Consider the following 12,239-nt stretch of genomic DNA (forward strand, 5'->3'; position numbering starts at 1 on the left):
TGAGTTGAACTGCGCCTCCATCTGTAATTTATTTGACAAAATATGGCCCTAACCAATGCATTTGGAATTTACCTGGAAATTTAGTGAATTTACTATCATATAACAAGACAAGATCATTTACCTTGAACATGCGAAGGTTGATGTGGCGATCATGCCAAGATTTTTCACATTCCTTCTACACTTGCTGATGGAATCTTGCCAAAAATCAAACTTCTTCGAGCTCCATCAGCTGCGCGAGTCGTTCCTCCAAGGCCTCGCGATCTTCCATACGTGTCAAAGTTGCTATGTGCAGACTAGGCATAATGTACTCGATCGACATTACCACTTCAACCCCATATACTAATCCGAATGGTGTTTTCCCTATCAGCTTCTTGCAAGTAGTCTTGTAAGCCCATAGTACTATAGGTACACACACACCCAAGTCATTCCGCTGCACATTACAAATCTTTGTCAGTGCGTTCTCCAAAATCTTTTTAAAAGCTTCGACATTTCCATTTTCTCGTGGGTGGTATGGCGTAATCTTCTTATGGTGGACCTGGAACTCTTCAACCAACACGATAATCGTTTCATTTAGAAAGTGTGTACCCCTGTCACTCATCAATATTTTCGAGCAAAAAAATCTGGTTAAGACATACTCAAACAAGAATTTTGTTGTGTAGCCCCTGTACAATATTTAATCGGTTGTGCTTCCACCCATTTGGTTGGATATTCCATCGCAATGATAATTTAGCGTGCACCCATTTTATTTCTAGGGGGCTAAATTGGCTCAACAAAATCAATCACCCATTTCTCAAAGGGCTGCAAAGATACTTGAGGATGTAGTGGTAACTCACCTCTTCACGATGGTGTGCCATTTCTTTGACATGCATCACATGCCTTACAACACACACTGGAATCCTTCTGTAATGTTGGTCACCACAGACCTATAAGAAAAATCTTTTGCACGGTTGCCTTTCCTACATAATGGCCTCCTGCAGCTCCCCCACGAGCTTCAGCAAGAATTCTATCTCGTTCAAAGTCTGACAGATATCTTCGCAAGATTTCATTTGTACCAATCTTATACAAATGTCCCATAATAACTGAAAAATCGGAAGAGTGCACTACTAATTCCTTCTTCTGCTGGCTTGTATATCCTTTTGGCGCCATCCCCGTAGTCAAGAAGTGAATAATGTCTGTGAAATGATCATCTGCTACATGCACCGCAAAGAGTTGCACATCTGAAGACCCTTCCTCCAGATTATTAGGCTCATCTCCTGTTTCGATCCATGGCGGATGCTTAGGTCCCGCATTTAACCTTCCTGGATTCATAATGAATTCAAAGTCATACAACTGAAATAATAGCAACCATCTGCAGATCTTTGTAGAAATTCTCACTTTAGATTAACCTGATAATGCAATATAACTAAAGAAAAATACTTTAATCTACTTCTACAATCAAACTTTCAGAAGCCTAATAGATTTGAGCAAGATCAAGCAAACACATATAACTAGAAGCAGAATCAATGCACATGAAACACAGAAGAATACTCAGGGGAAAGTCTCAGCTAAAAACTCCACTATCTAGGTTATCATACAAGTGGAAATATCTAAGGATTACACACAACTTTAGCTCTCACAGCTAGCCAGCTCTCAGTAAAATCCTCACAGATGCTCACAAGTAAAATAGACTTCTCATTAAGTCCTCCACACTACCCTCCAAGCTCCTATTTCCTAGCACAATTTTTCCTAGGTGATCCTACTGTTATAGACATTTTTGTGCCTTACAACATTGAGCATGAAATGTCCATAATCTAAGGGATCCAAATTCCCTAAACATGTTGTTCCTACCCCTAGAGGAACAAGGCTAACAAACCACAACAATTCACAGAAGTTCTCCACCAGAAACTGCTCAAAAACAAGTCAATTCAGGATCATTTCAGTGGCTACACTAGCTGTTTGCGCTGAATGTCAAAGCCAACACTGGCTACCTGCGTTGAATGTCAAATGGAACACTGGCTACCTGTGCTGAACGAGAATGGACATGTGGCAGGCTCATTTCTCAAGGTGTCAAAATCCAGGAAGCTTCCAAAATGACACTTGCCTCAGGGAATTCGACTGGTGATGAGTAAGAGGTTCCAAATCTCCAAGTGGAAGCAAGAACCTCCAAGTGGACTCAAGAACTGACAGAGGGAGAGGACACTAGTCAGATCTCAAGCTGACTCATCCTCTCTCCAAACATCTATATATGGATCTCTCCTCCATGAGATCTAGAGAGGCTGGAATTTTGTTATTGCAAAGAATTGCTGTTGGTTTGAGACTGGAATCATTGGGTGCTTAATGCTTTGAAGGGGGTGAAGATAGGAATTCCATTTGCTGGGAAGGAGATGCTGGATTGGAGCCCTCTGGGTTGTATCTCTTCCTAAACCTTGTTATTCATCAATAAAGCTATCTTGGTTTCTCCTATATGCTGATGTATTTTTGATGTATGAATGCATTAGTATGTTTAGTTTATTTCTAATCCTAAACTAGTTATGAATGTGAATATATGTCTTTGTGTAGTGTTATTCTCTTGTCGCAAGTAGCTGTTCTCTTGTGATCTTGCAGGAACCCGTTGAAGCTGGGTGAGTGAGAAGGCAAGTAGCTGTGAACTCCCAAAGAGAAGAGAGACCGGATTGAGGGACAAACAGAAGACACCGGTAAGTCTATTGATCTCTCTTCTTTCACATTTCATAAAGGAAGAAACCAGAATAGCTGTCTCTGTTTGTTGCTAAGGCACTGTCACACCTTAGGTGGATAGGATCGTCCTACATAGGCATTTTTCCCCACAACAAATTGGCGACTCCGCTGGGGAGATCTGTTTGGTCATTTTATTTGTGTTTCTATCATTGTTTGTTTCATAGACTTGACAGCAACAATCGAACTGCATCTTTCCCGGATGCAAAGTAGACAGTTGCTGCTTTGATCAAGTTACTGGACTTGTCTATGATCTGAACATTGGACTCACAAATGATTTGATGATCCTTTGTGATAGATCTTAGTAGCCCCTCAAAGAATCCCTTTGATTACACCTTGCTTGTTGCTTTTATTTGGCCTGAAACAGTGAATTAAATAGCAATCTGTGACCCAGAACCTGAGGGAAACGAGAGTTTCTCCTTCAGCGCAGACCCAGTGAAGGGATTCTGCATTTCAACGCAGTTCCCGTGAAGGTTACCTGTGATGAATGTCAAAACCCCTGTGTTGAGGTTGCGCTGAACCAGTTTTCCCTTGTGCAGCTGGGGTTCTCTGCTTTGTTTTGCCTTGTTTTGATCTTTGATTTTTGTAGCCTGTAACTAGCATAGGTACCAGTCTGATAACTCCTTTTCTTTGCTTAAATTCCACCTCCTTTTGTACAAAAAGACTGTGAGTGTTTTTATGTTTTTGTGGCATCATTTACAGTTTTCCTTTGCATAAGTGAAATAGTCATCCTGTAGCCCTTGATTCAGATCTGTTGATTGTGATCTTAGAAGAGAGTTCATTGGCTGTTTGTAGATTGATTATACATTTAATCTTGCTTATTGGTTTGAGTTTGTCTCTTTTAAGTGTCGAAACAAGTATTCATTTCGAAAATCGTTAAGTGTTGTAATCTCTTCTATCTTCTCTGATTTCGAAAAAGTAAACTTGTTTGTATTGATCATTTAAAAGCAAATTCAAAGTTGTACAAAAAGCTTTCTTTGTAGGCATCAATACTAAGAAAGCGGAAAACAAACACCTGCATTGTGCATTTGCATTTGATAGTTTGCATGTTGGATTTAGGAAAAGTGCATTAGAGTGTGCTGATTTCCCTTTGAGAAAAGATGGTGTCTTTCTTTTCCCTTAGTAGCTAGGATTTTCAAAGTTGAAAAGATATAAAGCTTGCTTATCATCTTTAGACTGCATTTAGGAATTGTATCATACATCTCGTGGTGAACCTTGAAAGGCAAACTTCTAAAAAGATCAACCTAAAATAAATTGAATGAACTTAACAACGCTTTGCAACATAACGCACAACATAGAGGTCTAGTCTAGAGACGTGTTCCGGCGTCGTTAAGCCTGGTGACTGTCGATCTCGTGGATGGTGGGTGATTCCTCCTGAGGGACGATAGCGCCAGTATGGATTTTGCTCCCACGTACCGTCGCGTATATATTGGGAGACCCCTATAGGCATAAAACCTTTATCCTTAGGAAGCCGTGTCGGCCGCCCTACTGATCACAATGCACTGAACATAACATTCAGGAAGATCGACCGCCCGTACCCTAAAATGTATTCTGCGGTTTTGCGAAAAGTTTAGCACACCCTCTGCCTAGAACTCCAGAGCAGTTCCTTTTGGCCTTTTTCAGACTCTATAACGGAAAATGTCCATCCAAGCATTTGTCACTTCGGGCTCGTTAAAACATCGAAGGAGACTAGAGTCATCTTTAGCTTTTTCTCGACTCTTTAAAATTGAAAAAGCAAGTTGTGTCTAAAGCGTCGTTAAAATTTATTTTAAACGGAACAATCACCCCTATTCCTGCTTTGATCTTTAGGTTGAAAAAATGGAGCACACCAACCAAGGAATTCCCCTTGGTGGAAATCCTAGTCCCTTCTCCTCTTGGGGAGATGTTGGTGCGCCCCACATGGCCACATTGTCGCTTCTAGGACTGACAATTGGCCTGCCAGTCTGGCTCTTTTCAACCAATGTCATTCAGAACACCACCATTCCTGAACAGTCGAGTCAACAGTTAGACCAGACCAGAGTTGCCCACCAGCCTTCTACTTCATCTTCCTCTCCTCCTTCCTCTTCGCTTGACGGAACTGGTAAAACAAAAAACCAGGTTCCTAAGGAGAAGAAGGAAAAGAAGAAGAAAGAGAAGAAGAAGAAGGAGCCAAAGGTGACTGGGGGAAAACAAGTGTCGTCTGACAAAAATCCACACACAGCACTGACCAGGCCTAAATCGCCATGTGTCATATGCAAGGGAGACCACTTCCACAGAGATTTTCCCTGCATCCCTCGAATACTAAGGGACTGGTCTCCCCGTTTGCACAATTCGGTAGCGTCGACCTCTGATAGCCATGTTGACAGCTCACCGTCGACTAGTGAAAGTGAAGTCTCAGGACAGAGAGGGAAATCTAGATTTCCCTGCAAACTGTGTGAAGGCGATCATGCCATCCATCGTTGTCCCTTCTTAGACGAGGCTAAAAGAGTTCTGGAAGATCACCCGATTTTACGAGCGCAACTTCCTCCTGGATATCAAAAACTCCTGCCAAGTCCTTCACTAGTTGAGAACCCGGCTGGCCCGCCCAGGTGGTCATCCGAAGCGCCTATCATTGAAGATGAACCGTTTGGATCCATGCCTGACGAAAGTCAAAAGGTTGAGACGGCAGTTGACCCGGTTTTGCCTTCATAGGCTCTATCTTCAAATGTTACCATCACAGAGGAGAATAAAGACGACACCGTCCAAATTCTCTTCATCAACACTGACTCTGATGAACAAGGGGGCAATACCCCCACTCCTTTATCGCAGGAAGGAAGTTCGTCAGAGCAATATCCGGTCGTCTATTCGGTCCCACCACCAAGAAACCTGGTTGTGTCCTTTGATTGGAACCAACTAGGCAGACCCCGGTTGCCAGCAAGCATACCATTCAGAATTATCGTTCAAATATACAGAATGGTGATGGCTGGCACTATCATTGATGAGGGGGCATCTGTGAGTATCCTTTCGTCTATTGCTTGGAAAGCACTTGGTTCGCCAGTGCTTTTACCTGAAATGAGAAATCTATCAGGTTTTGATAAAGGAACCAGTCGACCTTTAGGGATCCTCCCCAATGTGCCTATAACATTGAAAGGGAAGACCGTTCAGATGAACGTGATGGTCGTTCAAGGACCCTTGGATTATAACCTACTCCTTGGACGAGACTATATATATTGCATGGGAGCTATAGTCTCCTCACTCTTTAGAGTAATGTGTTTTCCGTATGAAGGAAGAGTGGTCAAGCTCGTGGACTAGCTTTCATTTCCTGGATCACGCATCGCAAATAGTCACATACCATACCTAAATGGTCTATTCACGCAAGAAGTGTCTCAACCCACGGTCCTTCCTCCTGATGAGCGCGAGTAATCCGGGAGGATATGACTGGAACCCAGGGGGCATGCGTCCTGGCCTGCTTCGGCAGGGAAACTTTGGGTATAGGGTAGGTTTTCGCGGGAGAGTATGACTAGTCTGTACCCTGTCCGTCTAGGAAGAGGGTTATTCTAGAATAAGATTCTTTTGTCAAAGTTATGTAAGTTGGCGGGCATCGTCACTCACCTCTGTCTATTTCGGTAGACATTGCCGAGGAAGTGTTTTGTTTGAAAGATTAACGAGACAATCTTTGGGTAACCTGAAAGAGGTAAGCCTCTCTCTTTAAAACAATTTGTTTTGAAGGAAAAGAAGTAGAGGTAACCTTGAAATTGTACTTTATACCTGGGGGCATGCAAACCTTTTGGAGTGCAAGCAAAGAGCGGTTATTTATCTGTTTTTTGGGTTAGCCGTTTCCTAACTTGCATAAAGAAAGGATGCGGGGCATAGCTTTGTGAGATGAAGCTCCATAAAAAATAGAATCTCAATGAGACACTCTTATCATATGACTGGGTATTCGAGCAGTTTTAGCACAAAGTTCATGCTCGTTAAAAAATAAATGCAAGATCCGAGCAGTTTTAGCACATAGTTCATGCTCGTTAAAAAATAAACATAAGACCGATCAAATGTTTCCACCCGCGTTTAAGCTTGTTAAAAAATGAACTATCCCGGTAAATAACCACTGTGAATGTAATATCATTAGCCATTAAAGCCTTCGTCGTGTTTGCACCGTCACCTCCACTTTTCATTGGCCGATCGTTCACCTCCATATGATTGTTTACCCATTTTGAGGAACAGCTGCGAAGAGTGATTTCACCTAGCCATCCTTGTGACACTGCCGTGATTGGAAAATTCCAACCTGTACCTGGAATCAGCTGCTAACCCTGTTTATCACTCGTTCCTCAAAAGATGAGTCTTCTTTAAACTCTTTTCATCTGACTCGTAAAATATGAAAAGATTGCCGAGTCCTTGGCCTTCCAGCTCGTTAAAGGGACAGGAAGAGCTATCCCTCCTCTAGATTTTAATCTTTTTGGACCTGAGGGATTATTGCACAAAAAGATCGAGCGCTTGTTTTATTCGGCTCGTTAAAACTATCGAAAACTCATCCCTTCTGTATTGTTTTATACTTTTTCGGACTTAAGGGATTAGATGACGAAAAAGGAATTTTGGAGTTGACTTTATGTACCTTTTCAGACTCTCTAAAAATGAAAAGGACCGAGTTATCCTTGTCGTTAGACTCGTTAAAATAATTAAATAGCGACAAACTTGTCTTTAGATGAGAACGAGTTTCACTATCGCTAGGCTCGTTAAAACATAGCGATGGGCTTGCCCGAAGGGAAGGTTATAGAACAAGCATATGTTATCCTCCTCAAGCTTGACAAAAATAAAGAGGTACTGGTCAGCAATGACTGGGGAAAAATTGGGAGAAACTAAAGAAAACTTTGATGGTAGCAAGTCGCTCTTGAACATGACACTTTTCCTCCGTACCACAATCGGGTTGGGTTGTTTCATTCACCGGTCACATCCATGGTCTCGCCATACCATCCATATTTGGGGTAATGCTACCGATCCATCATATCAGTGTTGCCACATGTTCAAGAGAAGTCATTCAGAAAAAGTCAACTGTGTCCCATCCACTGCCATACATTATCCTTCATCCTTTCATGACCGCCACCCTGAATCATATGTCACAGATCATTTTCACCTCCATTAAAATCATTAGCTCCATTCCATGTCACTGATGTGGGATTCATTAAGGCCCTCCTTTGACGGATCGCTTCTTGTCGACATCAGCTCATTATCCAAGAAGTTGATCTAGGAACAACCCCTTCAGTACTTTGAAGCTTGCATGCCTCAATGGCAAGTTTCTCACTTCCGGCGACAGGTATACATCAATGACCTTCGACCAAAAGATTTTGCGTGGTGTTCGACGCCAAGTCCTTTATTCACACCACGTGAATTGTACTGCAGTACCTTGAGGGTCATTATCATTATCGGTGATTCCTCTCGCGCTTGTTAACGGTTTACATCATTGACCGGTAATCAAGCGATGTCTTTCCATGTTCGACTTCAGAACATTTCTCACATGGATCAACTTGTACTTAGAGTGAAGATCGAACGAGTTTGAAGACCTCGGATCTAGTTTCATCCATCCGGGCTGCGATATATATTCAGGAAAGATAAAGACATTGACATGTACATCATTGCAGCAGATAATCATCCTACTCAAAGGATGATAATCTCATCAAAATTATCAGATGGTTGTCTGTTCTATGTACAGAAAAATGAATTTATAAAGCTGAGCATGGGAATGCCCACCTCAGCTAGATCATGAAAGCAGTATGAAAAATAATGTATTGTATTGTATTGTATTACAGGTCTCCTCTCAGCATTGGATGAACTTCGGATCCCCCTGATAAAGCATTTCGCCCGATAAACAGCCTCATACTTTAGGGGGCAACTGTTATAGACATTTTTGTGCCTTACAGCATTGAGCATGAAATGTCCATAATCTAAGGGATCCAAAGTCCCTAAACATGTTGTTCCTACCCCTAGAGGAACAAGGCTAACAAACCACAGCAATTCACAGAAGTTCTCCACCAGAAACTGCTCAAAAACAAGTCCATTCAGGATCATTTCAGTGGCTACACTAGCTGTTTGCGCTGAATGTCAAAGCCAACACTGGCTACCTGCGTTGAATGTCAAATGGAACACTGGCTACCTGCGCTGAACGAGAATGGACATGTGGCAGGCTCATTTCTCAAGGTGTCAAAACCCAGGAAACTTCCAAAATGACACTTGCCTCAGGGAATTCGACTAGTGATGAGTAAGAGGTTCCAAATCTCCAAGTGGAAGTAAGAACCTCCAAGTGGACTCAAGAACTGACAGAGGGAGAGGACACTAGTCAGATCTCAAGCTGACTCATCCTCTCTCCAAACATCTATATATGGATCTCTCCTCCATGAGATCGAGAGAGGCTAGAATTTTGTTATTGCAAAGAATTGCTGTTGGTTTGAGACTGGAATCATTGGGTGCTTAATGCTTTGAAGGGGGTGAAGATAGGAATTCCATTTGCTGGGAAGGAGATGCTAGATTGGAGCCCTCTGGGTTGTATCTCTTCCTGAACCTTGTTATTCATCAATAAAGCTATCTTGGTTTCTCCTATATGCTGATGTATTTTTGATGTATGAATGCATTAGTATGTTTAGTTTATTTCTAATCCTAAACTAGTTATGAATGTGAATATATGTCTTTGTGTAGTGTTCTTCTCTTGTCGCAAGTAGCTGTTCTCTTGTGATCTTGCAGGAACCTGTTGAAGCTGGGCGAGCGAGAAGGCAAGTAGTTGTGAACTCCCAAAGAGAAGAGAGACCGGATCGAGGGACAAACGGAAGACACCGGTAAGTCTATTGATCTCTCTTCTTTCACATTTCATAAAGGAAGAAACCAGAATAGCTGTCTCTGTTTGTTGCTAAGGCACTATCACACCTTAGGTGGATAGGATCGTCCTGCATAGGCATTTTTCCCCACAACACCTACTATTACCATGTGTAACACTGATCACTCACACTGATCTTACACCTTGTAAAATTGCGCAAATCTCAAGGAATGAATTCTTTATACATGCAAGAGTTTTCCTTATAGGAAAATTCTTGCAACTGATAGTACATTTTCCCTGTCTTTAATCTCAACTGGGTCTTTCTCTGAGTAGACATGCATGAGTTATTTATGAGTGAATCTTCAGTTATCTAGAGTACACTAGTTTGATGCATGCATGCATTAACTGACTAAACTCACAATTAGTTCCTCAAACTATTTGGAACTAATTTAATTGGACATAACTTAGTTATAACTCATCCTTATCTCCTTAATTAAGGGATAACTGTTGCATGACTTCATAAGGACTTCTAGCTTGAATTTATCCAACTAATTAATCCAAGATGAATTAATTAATTTTTTTCAAGTAGCTGGTGAGACTAAATTCGAATTTTAATTCTCAATTTTAATTCAAGGACAAATTAAAATTGGAATATTCTTGTTGCCACATTTCAACACTCCCTCTCAACAAGAAAGGGATTTTCTGCCACCCTGATCCTGTCTCTATGGAACTCGAATTTACACTTTGACAATGTCTTAGTCAAAATGTCAACATTTTGCTCCTAGGCCAAAATATACTGGAACAACATGATCCTCCTCGCTACATAGTCTCTGAGATGATGATACCGAATATCTATGTGCTTGGACTTGTCATGAAATATTGGATTCTTAGAGTGTTTGATACAACTCTGATTATCAAAATAGATCACAGTTGGATCCATCCTCTGATCAAACAAACCAACTAAAATTTTCCACATCCAGATGGCCTCACATTCTGCCTAACTTGTAGCCATGTGTTTGGCCTTTGCCGTGCTGAGTGCAACCGACCTCTGTTTCCTGCTGTACCAAGAAACTGTCGCCGACCCAAGGTTGAAAATTCCACTTGATGTGCTCTTCCATTCTAATGGACTCCCTCCCCAATCTGCAGTAGTGAAGATCTATAGCTTCAATCCCTTTGTCTGTCTATAACATAATCCATACTGATATGTGCCTCTAAGGTATCTCAATACATGATTTGCCTCCTTCCAAAACATCTTGGTAGGCTGAACCATAGCTTGACTCAGTTGGTTCACCATATAGCACAAATCTGGTCGTGTGTTCACTAAGTACATCAGTGAACCCACAAGCTGCCTATACACAGTAGCCTCTACTACTTCTCCTGAAGTAGCATCCTCCTTCCTCCAGTTACCTATTAGAGGAGTCTGCATGGGCTTGCACTTCTCCATGTGGAATCTCCTGAGTATCTCATTGGCATACTTGCCCTGAGACACAAATGACTCCCCATCCTTTTGCCATACTTCCATGCCAAGGAAGTAATGCATGAGACCCATGTCTTTCATCTCGAATTCTCTTGCAAGGTCCTCCTTGCAAGACATGGTCGACTGATCATCACCTGATAATATGAGATCATCAATATAAAGTACAATGATCAACTGCTTACCTTTCACCATGATGTGGTACAAGTTCGCATCCACTTCACTCTTTGAGAAGCCCAACCCGGTGAAGTAGTTATTGATCCTAGTGTACCAAGCACAAGGTGCTTGCTTCAGCTTGTACAAAGCTCTCTTGAGTCGGAACACATGCGACTCACGATCGAAGGTCTCATAACCCTTCGACTGCTCTATGTACACCTCTTCCTCAATCTTTCCATTGAGGAATGCAGTCTTCACATCCATCTGATGGATCTTCCAACCCATCTGTGCTGATAGTGCCAACATCGATCTGATAGATGAGTACCTTGTGGCAGGAGCAAAAGTCTCATCATAGTCAATCCCTTCAACCTAAGAAAAGCCACGGGCGACAAATATTTCCTTATGCTTCTCCACACTACCATCATCAGCTTGCTTTACCTTGTGAAGCCAACGAGAACTCACAACTGACTTGTTCTTCAGTATTGGAACCACATTCCAAACACTATTATGAACTATGGAGTCATACTCCTCCACCATAGCATCAACCTAAATCAGCTGCTGCACTGCTTCCTCAAAGGAAGATGGCTCGGTCTCAACACATTCCCCAACAAGGGCCATGTATCCAGTGTACCTCTCAGGTGACCTCCTCTGTTTGTACTGAGAAGATGGTTCTCCCACATTCTCTCTCGCATCTGACAACAATTTGTTAGCTTCTCTTATACTCTTCCATCCATCTCTGGAAGACACTGCTTGAGTGGATGTCTCCATTCTTAGAACCTATGCATGCAGTTGCTCCGCATCAGTTTGAGTCTCCTCCTCCTTAGTAACCAACAGTTCCTCCATAACCTGTAGTTGGAGCTCCCTCTCAAGGGAAACTCGAATGGCCTTCTGCTCATCAAACTTGATATCTCTGTGAACCACTGTCCTCCAACTGGTAGGAAAGTACACCCAATAGTTATGGGGTGTATCAGTGTACCCGATAAGTATCCCCAACTCAGCTGTCAACTCAAGCTTCTTCCATGCATCCTTTGTCACATGACAATATACCGATAAGCTAGAGATCCTGAAGTGACCCACAACCGACCTCTTATCAGAGAAAGCTTCCTCTGGTGTTTTCATCCCAAGTATGTGATGCGGGCT

At 42.1% G+C, this 12,239-nt stretch overlaps 1 protein-coding gene across 1 annotated transcript in view; it reads right to left on the reverse strand.

The window, feature by feature from the left end:
• Positions 1 to 205: 205 nt before the first annotated feature.
• The window catches only part of LOC149219183 (uncharacterized), an 87,379-nt gene continuing 75,345 nt past the window's right edge, over positions 206 to 12,239 (reverse strand). The window contains exons 2-4 of the mRNA XM_089386732.1: positions 1,201 to 1,329; positions 924 to 1,056; positions 206 to 543 (exon numbers count right to left, since the gene is read on the reverse strand). Of these exons, the coding sequence (XP_089242858.1) occupies positions 206 to 543; positions 924 to 1,056; positions 1,201 to 1,329 (600 nt within the window). The remainder of the gene's footprint in view (positions 544 to 923; positions 1,057 to 1,200; positions 1,330 to 12,239) is intronic.

This window comes from Pinus tabuliformis, chromosome Q, assembly GCF_031772625.1.
Source record: "Pinus tabuliformis cultivar Carrire ecotype Pingquan chromosome Q, CPIR1, whole genome shotgun sequence".
NCBI classification, from domain to species: domain Eukaryota; kingdom Viridiplantae; phylum Streptophyta; class Pinopsida; order Pinales; family Pinaceae; genus Pinus; species Pinus tabuliformis.